The 11889-nt window shown below is 52.3% G+C and overlaps 1 protein-coding gene across 1 annotated transcript in view; it reads right to left on the reverse strand.

The window, feature by feature from the left end:
- Positions 1 to 9191, reverse strand: part of LOC129326441 (erythroblast NAD(P)(+)--arginine ADP-ribosyltransferase-like) — a 59904-nt gene extending 50713 nt beyond the window's left edge. The window contains exon 1 of the mRNA XM_054974601.1: positions 8792 to 9191. Within this exon, the coding sequence (XP_054830576.1) occupies positions 8792 to 9191 (400 nt within the window). The remainder of the gene's footprint in view (positions 1 to 8791) is intronic.
- Between the last annotated feature and the right edge of the window lie 2698 nt (positions 9192 to 11889).

The following is an 11889-nucleotide window of genomic DNA, read 5'->3' on the forward strand; positions in this document are numbered from 1 at the left end:
AAAATAATATGATGTCTTCTCTCTCTCAGGTTATGAGTAACATCAGCGTGGAGGCGGAAATCCACGCCTCCCGCCCAGCCTCCTGCCGCCAAAAGCCAAAGGGTAAAGGACCATTCTCTCTTTCTCCTTTTATCCTGCCTTCTATCCAAGAAGCTCAAGGCAGAAGATTTGAGGGTGGCCTGGGCAGCCCCCCTTTGCAACCCAAGGGACTCTGCCAGGAGAACTGAAGGGGGGAAGGGGGGAGACCAGATACTCTGAAGCAATCAGCACTCCTTTCTTTTACCCGCAGAGAAAAAAAGAACATTCCTCCAGAGGCTGTTCTCCTGCGGCAGATAGGGAACACCTCAGGGCCATTTTGCAGACGAGAAATAACTGAAAGACGCAGCCCTCGGGCAGCTGTGCAGGCTCAATGAAGACCGTGTGTGTCGAATCATAGCTGAGCTCCGCCTCCCTCCCTTCTCTCCTCACCCACCCCCAGGCTCACCCCGCATTGGTTCCCTGTCCCTCCCCCAGGCTCCAACCTTTCCAGGGCTGCCCGCCCCTCTTACCAGTTGACATGTCCAACAGCCTGGATACCTGGGCTCTTCTCCACCCTTAACTTTCAGCTGTGGCAGTTTCAGCCTCGCCTACAGGGTGGGGCTGGCTGGCCCTCTCGCAGCCAGAGGGCTGTGAGAGAAGCTGTCCACTCCGGAGCGATCTCCACTGGCACAGCCTTTCAGAACTACAATGCCCAGCTAGCATTGCCTCTTCCGACGCTTGAGGAACATGTGCCCAGTCGTCTCATCGAGAGAGAATCCGTATCTCTGGGCCTTCCATCTGTAGGCCAGGATGAAATCTACCATCGGCATCTCAAGCAGATTTTGAGATTTCAAAGTTCTTTCAAAAATTCCCTCTAGAGAATCTTTTTCTCTTGACTGTGATTCTGAGAGCCAGTATGGTATTGATGTGGGAGTACAATATAGAAAATCAGGAATCCCTTCTGCACATTACCTGGAATCTTGAGGGTGGCGAGTGGCAAGGGAAGAGGCAGAGGTGCCTTTGAATATGGAGCTTTGCAGGATTGCTAGGTCCCGGTTGGGAAATCCCTGCAGGTGGACAGGATGGGCCAATGCAGAGGCTCCTCTGCTGGGCAAGGATTGTTTTCCTTCTTTCACTTTCCAAACTTAGGATGATTTCCCCACACTAAGCAGACACAGTGCCCCTCTCTTTGTTAACAGAAAATCCAAGGACATGAAGGAGAGATTTGGGGGATTTCTGCCTGTCTCAGGAACGAGAGGGGGAAAATCTCTCCAGCTTTGTGACGGGCATGGAGACCTCAAAGCAGGGATCGTTGATGTCCCACAGAATCCGAACTAGCAATGAGCTTGCCAATGCAGAATCACTGATTGTGTTGTTATTTTCATCCACAGATTCATCAGATGTGATATTCAGCATCTTGGTGACGGTGAGTAAAGGAGTTAGTCAACTAAGAGGCTCATCCACTTAGATCTCACTGCTCCTCAGGAGATGGGAAGGAAGTAAGGGAGGGAGCCCAAGGAGCCCTCTGGCCACGATTCCCAATTCCTCGTCAGTCCTGGCCAGGGAGATGAGGCAGAAGCGTGGGGTGAGATAGATGCGTGCCCATCGTCGTCATCTTCCAATGGCAGCCATGTCTGCTGAAGCCAGAGAAAGTTCTCTTCATTGGGAATGGAGGTGGGAATTCTTAGCCAGCCACATCCTCTTTGGGAGCAAATGTGGAGAGCTCCTGGGGAATTAGCAGCAGGAATCACTATGCCCATGAGCTCCACTTTGGGGGAGTGCCTTTGATGAGGCTGGGGAGAAATTTCCTACCCTGCCTGGTAGCACAGCAGGATTGGAGCCCAGAGACACCTTCGAGACCTTCAAGGTCCCGGGGTCAGCTTCTGAGAGTCACAGCTCTCTTCTTCAGATAGGAGTAGGAATGGAAATCCTTGAGCCTTTACATCCCAGCCAGAAGGTGGGAGGGTGGTTACAAGAGAGGGCATTAGGATGTGAACGTTCAGGGAAGCTCGATTAGAGCAGAAATTAGCACCTGTGATGAGATAAGAATCCTCTGCCCTGGGCTGGGGAGGTCCATTGTTCTGAATTTGTGAACGAACTCCATTTCAGCACCCTCACGTTGTTGTGCCCACCCCTAGAAGTTTCTCTGTCTGAGGAGAGCCACCCCTAGGTCAGCAATGGAATGTTCTGGAACATTCCCACTGGTTTTGGGGGGGGTTGTGGCTTTGCAAGTCTGATTGATGTCCTTTTATTCTGAAGAGGGGGGTCTCTGACCCTCGAAACCTCATACCCTCAAAACCCTGTTGGTCTCTTTGGAGCCATCGGACTCCATTCCTGCTCTGCAGACCAACACGGCTGCCCTCCCTGAACTTGGCAGAATGGGACCTCCTTTGGGTTTTCCCAAGTTGGCTGGACTTATCCAGAATGAATGCTTTCTCTCAGCATGCTGGCTGCCAACTGCAGTTCCCTCCAGTCCGCAAGGTCCAGCCACCCTCCCATCACAGCGCCCTCCGCTCACCCGTCCAGAGGCCTCATTTCAACCCACAGTCACCAACACTCAAACGCCACATTGACCAGCAGGAATAAAAGACAGAAACTGATTTACTTGCAAAATAATACGATGTCTTCTCTCTCTCAGGTTCAGGATGAAATAATAACAGAGGCGGAGTTCATCTCCGCCTCCACCAAAAGAGCCGGGAGAAAAAAAAAGGGTAAAGGACCATTCTCTCTTTCTCCTTTTATCCTGCCTTCTATCCAAGAAGCTCAAGGCAGAAGATTTGAGGGTGGCCTGGGCAGCCCCCCTTTGCAACCCAAGGGACTCTGCCAGGAGAACTGAAGGGGGGAAGGGGGGAGACCAGATACTCTGAAGCAATCAGCACTCCTTTCTTTTACCCGCAGAGAAAAAAAGAACATTCCTCCAGAGGCTGTTCTCCTGCGGCAGATAGGGAACACCTCAGGGCCATTTTGCAGACGAGAAATAACTGAAAGACGCAGCCCTCGGGCAGCTGTGCAGGCTCAATGAAGACCGTGTGTGTCGAATCATAGCTGAGCTCCGCCTCCCTCCCTTCTCTCCTCACCCACCCCCAGGCTCACCCCGCATTGGTTCCCTGTCCCTCTCCCAGGCTCCAACCTTTCCAGGGCTGCCCGACCCTCTTACCAGTTGACATGTCCAACAGCCCATTCCGGGATACCTGGGCTCTTCTCCACCCTTAGCATCCAGCTGTGGCAGTTTCAGCCTTGCCTACAGGGTGGGGCTGGCTGGCCCTCTCAGCCTTTCAGAACTACAATGCCCAGCTAGAGAGAGAATCCGTATCTCTGGGCCTTCCATCTGTAGGCCAGGATGAAATCTACCATCGGCATCTCAAGCAGATTTTGAGATTTCAAAGTTCTTTCAAAAACTCCCTCTAGAGAATCTTTTTCTCTTGACTGTGATCCTGAGAGCCAGTATGGTACTGATGTGGGAGTACAATATAGAAAATCAGGAATCCCTTCTGCACATTACCTGGAAGCTTGAGGGTGGCGAGTGGCAAGGGAAGAGGCAGAGGTGCCTTTGAATATGGAGCTTTGCAGGATTGCTAGGTCCCGGTTGGGAAATTCCTGCAGGTGGACGGGATGGGCCAATGCAGAGGCTCCTCTGCTGGGCAAGGATTGTTTTCCTTCTTTCACTTTCCAAACTTAGGATGATTTCCCCACACTAAGCAGACACAGTGCCCCTCTCTTTGTTAACAGAAAATCCAAGGACATGAAGGAGAGATTTGGGGGATTTCTGCCTGTCGTAGGCTCGAAAGGGGGATAATCTCTCCAGCTTTATGTCGGGCATGGAGACCTCAAAGCAGGGATGGTTGATGTCCCACAGAATCTGAACTAGCAATGAGCTTGCCAATGCAGAATCACTGATTGTGTTGTTATTTTCATCCACAGTACCAACTCGCAAAATCTGCAGTGGCTCAGTTATGGTGAGTAAAGGAGTTAGTCAACAAAGAGACTCATCCACTTAGATCTCACTGCTCCTCAGGAGATGGGAAGGAAGTAAGGGAGGGAGCCCAAGGCGGCCTCTGGCCAGGATTCCCAATCCCACGTCAGTCCAGGCCAGGGAGATGAGGCAGAAGCGTGGGGTGAGATAGATGCATTCCCATCGTCGTCATCTTCCAATGGCAGCCGTGTCTGCTGAAGCCAGAAAAAGTTCTCTTCTTTGGGAATGGAGGTGGGAATTCTTAGCCAGCCACATCCTCTTTGGTAGCAAATGTGGAGAGCTCCTGGGGAATTAGCAGCAGGAATCACTATGCCCATGAGCTCCACTTTGGGGGAGTGCCTTTGATGAGGCTGGGGAGAAATTTCCTACCCTGTCTGGTAGCACAGCAGGATTGGAGCCCAGAGACACCTTCGAGACCTACAAGGTCCCGGGGTCAGCTTCTGAGAGTCAGAGCTCTCTTCTTCAGCTATGAGTAGGAATGGAAATCCTTGAGCCTTTACATCCCAGCCAGAAGGTGGGAGGGTGGTTACAAGAGAGGGCATTAGGATGTGAACGTTCAGGGAAGCTCGATTAGAGCAGAAATTAGCACCTGTGATGAGATAAGAATCCTCTGCCCAAGGATGGGGAGGTCCATTGTTCTGAATTTGTGAACGAACTCCATTTCAGCACCCTCAGGTTGTTGTGCCCACCCCTAGAAGTTTCTCTGTCTGAGGAGAGCCACCCCTAGGTCAGCAATGGAATGTTCTGGAACATTCCCACTGTTTTTTGGGGGGGTTGTGGCTTTGCAAGTCTGATTGATGTCCATTTATTCTGAAGAGGGGGGGCTCTGACCCTCAAAACCTCATACCTTAAAAACCCTGTTGGTCTCTTTGGAGCCATCGGACTCCATTCCTGCTCTGCAGACCAACACGGCTGCCCACCCTGAACTTGGCAGAATGGGACCCCCTTTGGGTTTTTTGCCAAGTTGGCTGGACTTATCCAGAATGAATGCTTTCTCTCAGCATGCTGGCTGCCAACTGCAGTTCCCTCCAGTCCGCAAGGTCCAGCCACCCTCCCATCACAGCGCCCTCCGCTCACCCGTCCAGAGGCCTCATTTCAACCCACAGTCACCAACACTCAAACGCCACATTGACCAGCAGGAATAAAAGACAGGAACTGATTTACTTGCAAAATATTACAATGTCTTCTCTCTCTCTCAGGTGCTGGATGAAATCATCGAGGAGGAGGAATTCTCCTCCTCCTCCTCCAGCCCAGCTGCCTGCAGAAAAAAGCCAAAGGGTAAAGGACCATTCTCTCTGTCTCCTTTTATCCTGCCTTCCAGCCATTTTGCAGACAAGAAATAACTGATAGATGCAGTCCTCGGGCAGCTGGGCAGGCTCAGTGAAGACCGTTTGTGTCGAATCATAGCTGAGCTCCGCCTACCTACCTTCTCACTTCACCCACCCCCAGGCTCACCCCGCATAGGTTCCCTGTCCCTCTCCCAGGCTCCAACCTTTCCAGGGCTGCCCGACCCTCTTACCAGTTGACATGTCCAACAGCCCATTCCGGGATACCTGGGCTCTTCTCCACCCTTAGCATCCAGCTGTGGCAGTTTCAGCCTCGCCTACAGGGTGGGGCTGGCTGGCCCTCTCGCAGCCAGAGGGCTGTGAGAGAAGCTGTCCACTCCGGAGCGATCTCCGCTGGCTCCGCCTTTCAGAACTATAATGCCCAACTAGCATTGCCTCTTCCGACACTTGAGGAACATGTGCCCAGTCGTCTCATCGAGAGAGAATCCATATCTCTGGGCCTTCCATCTGTATGCCAGTGTCAGACTACGGAGTCCCAGTTATCTAGAGTCTGTCTCCCCCCTTCGGCAAGAAGCACAAGGTTCCTTGGTTTCAACAGGTTTATTGGAAGACTATGCTCAGGATACAGGTGTACACAATCCAAAGGCATAAGACCCTTGGCTGAACGAAAGCTTTGTTGAGAATGACACATAAAATTAAAGTTACAACTCTTCAAACACCCATTCCCAGCCTCCCCCCTTAGTCCTGTCTGTGAAGGCATGGGAAGACGTCAAGGTCTTCGGCTGGAACGGGCTGATAAGAACATTTCACTCCCATGGCTATATGCGACCTGGGCACCACCTGGGCCAAGAGGGAGAAAAACTAAACACCTACAGATTATAGCAAAATAATATGGCGTAACTCTGGTTAGAGAATTGACGAGCAAACTGACACTCTGACATTCTGCCTCCCTTAAGGCCCTTCCCCTCACCCTTCAGCCCCCGCTTTCTCAGGATATTTCTTGTGGAATTTAGTGATTGGCTTAGGGGAATCTACATGAGAAGCCTCCACCCATTCACAAAACCCTTCCTCAAAGTCCTTCCACCTGACCAGGTAAAAAGTCTTGTTGTGTCTGCGTTTAGAATCCAGGATCTATCTTGTAGTGGATTTGGCCATCTATTACCGTTGGATGAGGCACTGGCTTTTCTGGATGCCATTCATCTGGGGAAGGTGCCTTTTTGAGCAGGTGGGGTGGGCTTGGTGTAGATTCTTTGGTAATTCCAATTCTACTGTCACATTGTTGATTTCTCGCTTAATTGGGAAAGGTCCTAGATACTTTAGCCCCAGCTTTTTACTGGGTTGCTCTGATCTGAAATTCTTAGTAGAAACATAAACTTTGTCTCCAGGGTGCAATTCCCATTGCGCCACACGATGGCGATCGGCATACTTTTTGTAGTCTGCTTTTGCTTTGGTCCAAGTCTTTTGGATAATAGTCCATTGCTCTGTGAGGGAGATCCACCATTCCCCTAAGTCCCCCGCACGTTTGGATTCTGGCTGTCCTTCAAAGGGGAATGCTAATCCTTCATACCCATGTACAATTTTAAAGGGGGTCTCTCCTGTTGAGCTGTGAACCAAATTGTTATAGGCGTACTCAGCCAGATGCAGAATTTGAGTCGTTATCTTGCCGAAAATTAATATAACATCAGAGGAACTCTTCTAACACCTGATTCGTTCTTTCCGTGCCCGTCGCTCTCGGGATGATGGACGGAGCTGAATCCTGGTTCAATGCCCACCACTTGTAAAAGCTCCTGCCAGAAGTTGGCAACAAATTGAACACCTCGATCCGAGATCATCTTGGAAGGAAAAGAATGCAGCCTTACAATGTGCTTCATGAACAAGATGGCCAGCTTTTTAGCAGTCGGTATAGTGGTGCAAGGAATAAAATGAGCTTGTTTTGAGAACAAATCCACCACTACTAAAATGCATGTGCAACCCTTAGATGGGGCAGCTCTTTGATAAAATCCATGGAGATGACGTCCCAGGGCCTGGAGGGGGTTTCCAGGGGTTGTAACAGCCCCAGGGGCTTTCCCCTCCTAGGTTTCGCCATGATACAAGTATGGCAGGACGCCACTTATTGGGACATATCCTTCCTGATACTGGGCCACCAGAATTGTCTCTGTACTAAATGCAACATTTTTAGGTATCCAAAATGGCCAGCGGTCCAAGCGTCGTGACATTGTTGCAGCACCTCTTTCCTCAAGCTAGCTGGGATGTCTAACTTGTCTCCCTTCACCCACTCTCCAGCAGCCGTTTGTGTCATTTTCTCTGTGGGCGCTTGCTCCCCCTCCTTTTCCACTTCACTTTTCACTTTTGCTTTCCACCCCTCGAGGCTATCTTGTTTTTTGGTTGCTTGGCTACGTGTAGTAACTGCTCTTCCCAACTGGGTGGGGGGAAATACTGTGTCAATAGTCTCCTCCCTTCTGCTCTGATGTTGGGGCATGCACAAGAGAGCATCCACCAGAAAGTTAGACTTGCCCGGTAAAAAATTTAAAGTGAAGTCAAACTTTGAAAAGAACTCTGCCCAGCGAAGTTGCTTAGCATTGAGATGCCGGGGCGTGCGGAGCGCCTCTAGGTTTTTGTGATCTGTCCACACCTGAAACGGGTGCCGCGCTCCCTCCAGCCAGTGGCACCAGGTGGTGAGGGCAATTTTTACGGCAAACGCTTCCTTCTCCCACACACTCCAGTTTTGTTCTGCTTCTGTGAACTTATGGGACAAATACACACACGGCCGTACTTTGCCATCTTCCCCCTCCTGCATGAGAATGCCCCCAAATGGCTGAGTCACTGGCATCCACTTGAACTATGAAGGCTCAGTTCTCGTTGGAGTGCTGCAGAACTGGCTCTGTGGTAAAACGGTCCTTTAACATGTCGAACGCCCACTGACAGTCTGGGCCCCACCCGAGTTTAGCCATTGGCTTATTGGCTGGCTCCCCTCTCCCTTTTGTTTTAAGCAAATCCGTTAGACGGAGGGCGATTTGGGCAAAGCCTTCAATCAACTGTCTGTAAAAATGAGCAAATCCCAGGAATGATTGCAATTGCTTTCGGGTGGTGGGCGTCTGCCAGTCCTGCACTGCTCTGACTTTAGCAGGGTCCATTTTTAATCCTTTCCCCGAGATACAATAGCCCAAATAATCCAACTCTTTTTTATGGAACTCACGTTTGGACAGTTTGATTAGGAGCTTGTGGCGCATCAGGGCGGCTAACACTTTTCGGACTAGTTTCACATGCTCCTCTTTACTTTCTGAATAAATTAGCACATCATCTAGGTAAACAACGACCCCCTTATATAAAAATTCATGCAGAACTTCATTGATCATCGTCATGTAAACCGAAGGGGCCCCTTTTAAGCCAAACGGCATTACGAGATATTCCTATTGGCCTAAGGGGGTATTAAAAGTGGTTTTCCATTCATCCCCTTCCCTTATCCTGACATGAAAGTAAGCATCCTTGAGGTCTAATTTTGAAAAGATCTTACCCTGCGTCACCACACGGAGCAGGTCTCTGATTAACGGAATCGGATAGGCGTTGGTCATAGATACAGCACTGATGCCTCGAAAGCCTGTGCAAAGCCTGAGCCCCCCATCCTTTTTCTTCACAAACAAAACAGGGGCCGCATGCAGGGAGCTGGCAGGTCGGATGAAGCCCCTCTCCAAGTTCTTATCTATGAACTTTCTGAGCTCCTGTCTCTCTGCCGGGCTCATGGTATACAATTTCCCTTTGGGAAGTCTTTCCCCTGGGATTAACTCAATGGCACAGTCTGTATTCCGATAAGGCGGCAGGCTATCCGCTTCCTCCTCACTAAAGGCTTGAGCCATGTCCCGGTACTCTAGAAGGATAAGATTTAGCTCCTCCGTGGATAAAAGGGCAACCCCCATGTTCGCCAGGGCCTCCCCGCCCCACTCCAATCTCCAATGATGTTTCTGGCAATACTCTCGATCAAAGGCAATAATTCCTTTTGCCCAATTAATATAAGGGTCGTGGTCCCAAAGCCATCTACTGCCCAGGAAGAGTGGATACTTGGGTGCTTGACTCATAACATAAGAGCAACTTTCCCAATGCTTGCCCATCCCCGTGGGCACCCCCTCTGTCTCTAGACCAGCTGGATTCATGCTAGAGCCGTCCATCTGCTCGATAATAATTGGGACTTTCAGTTCATGGGCTTCCAACCCTAGACCATTAACTAACACCGGTGCAATAATGTCTCGGGAGCATCCTGAATCCATTAAAGCTTGCACTTGGACATGGGTCCCCCTTTTCGGGTTCACTAGCGTGACTGGGATAAATAGTATGGCCCCTCTTTCTCTCACCTCCTCCAGGGTGGTCTTCTCTTCAGTCTGCCGTTGGGGCCTCCTCACAACAGATCCATCTCGTTTCCCGACAGCAGGCTGGCGGTTTCAGGATCCTGAAGCTGGGCGTCAAACTCCCTTGACACTTCCTCAGCTTCCAATCCCGTCTCCGGACACCCTCACTTAGTCGTCCCTCAACCTCTGCTGGCTCGTGGGGACGGGACGGGACGAGCTGGTGGTGGTGGATGAGCTTGCGCACAGAGAGGGCATTGTTCTGTGAAATGCCCACTGTTGCCACACTGTAGACACAGACCCTGTCTCCAACGCATCTCTCTGGCCCCTCTTGCCGCAGAAGCACCCTGCCCTCCTCTCGCAGCTGGCAGGGCTCGCCGGGTTCCTGTGGCTTGTTGTCTTTCTTCTAGCCGGACAACTTGGGTGCAGTTTTCTACTTCACATGCTAGTTGTATCCAACCCAGGAGCGTTGGGGGGTCATCTTGCATCAGAGCTCAACCGAGCAGCTTGGGGTTCATCCCATTAAGGAACAGCATCGCTTTTGTTCCCTCCTCGTAATACAGACACCTCGCAGCCAACTGCCGAAACTTGGCCGTGTAGTCTCTCACAGATTGGGACCCTTGCGCAGGGTCTGGAGCTCAGTGTGGGCCCTCTCCCCCTCCAGTGGATCTTCATACTGGGCTCTCAGTGCCGCAAGGAAGGCCTGCAAACTTCCCAATTCAGGGCCCCCCAAATAATAAAGGGTCACATACCACTCAACGGCGACGCCCTCCAAGCGGGCCGCTAAATGCATCACTCAGCTTTCCTCGTTTGGGGAAAGGTGGCCCCACTGATTAAAAAATTGTAAGGCTTGAACGACGAAGAATCCCAATTTACGGGGGTCCCCATCAAAAGTTGCTTCCAGCTTAATCCATCCCATAGGCAGCTTGGTTCCCCCAGCTGCCATTGCTTTTGCGGGCTGGACTGGCTGCAAGGGCGGCATTCGTGGCGCAGGAGCCCTTGGCCGGGGCGACACTGGCGGTGGCAGCTGAAACAGCACTCCTGCTCCGAGCATGGGTCTTAACAGCACCCCCTTGGACCCTTGGACGCGGTTGTGGGTGGAGCGGGGCTTGAGGTTGACCCACTGGCCCGGCTCCTCCCAGACCCGGTGGCGGCCTTGGCTGTGGCGGCCGCGGCACTGGACCGTGCGGCGAGGAGCAGCCCCTCGTGGGGCAGCAGGTCCAGGTCCTGTTGGGGCAACCGCCCCGGTCGGTACTACGAGGCCGGCTGGCGGTATCACTGGGGCCTCTGGCACTGGCCCAGCAGGCGCGCCCCCCCCAGCCGCGGCAGGCCTTGCTGGTCCCAGCGGAAGTGGTAGAGGAATTGGCAGCCCCGGAGCCTGTGGGGCGGGCTGCCGCGTACGATCTGGGCACCAGCAGAGCAAGGAGCAGTCGGGCCAGGCCTCTTGGTTGGATTGGCCTGACGGCAGACCCTGGTCTTGGCTGAACCGGCGGTCCCGGCACTGGCCCCATCTCTCCAGCTTCTCCCTGGACCAACAGACCAATGAGATAGGTGGCCTGTGCTAAGTCCTCTCGCATCACCTCCATTTGTGACTCCAAGGCTTGGGAGCGATCTTCAACCAGGATGCTGGAGTCTGGTTCCCGCTCTTCTTATCCTGTTGGCTGGAGCAAACTCTCCTCCCAGGCTCTCTAGCGGTGATCAGCTCTCTCCACCTCCTCCTCCAACATGCCGGGTGCCATCTCCTGCGTGGCCTGTGCACCTTGAGGTCCGGCGACAGACGGGCCCGATCCCTCCGAAGCACTGGCGACCCAACCTTTGGCTATACCCGTCACAGCCCGTATTCCATACTGCAGTACTTGGCCTTGGCCTTGTAAATTACTCCAACGTCCCTCTCCTCCAGGGACTACCGTCTCACTCTCCCACGCTCCGGCTGAAGCAGCGTCTGCACAATCCCAGCTCCTCAGCTCTCTGCGCAGCGCCAACCAATACGGGAGACTGCCAGTCTCTTCTGGGGAAGTCCACTCCACGAGGCAGCCTGCCTCCTCATCCCAGTAGTACCAAGGCTGGGTGCTGACCTTGGCAGCATCCACAGAAAAAGTGGACAACCGGCTGGTTTCCCAAGCCTGGTCTCCAGTTGCCCCCAAGTCTTCCGACAAGGGGCCCAAATTCAAGTCAATCAAAGAATGAGACAACATGGTGCCTGCGCTCCTTTCCCGGGGCCTCGAACACCGCTGCCAGGGCGTTGCCAATGACGTCAATGGGTTGAATACTCGTC

This window comes from Eublepharis macularius, chromosome 3 (assembly GCF_028583425.1).
Source record: "Eublepharis macularius isolate TG4126 chromosome 3, MPM_Emac_v1.0, whole genome shotgun sequence".
Classification (NCBI taxonomy): Eukaryota; Metazoa; Chordata; class Lepidosauria; order Squamata; family Eublepharidae; genus Eublepharis; species Eublepharis macularius.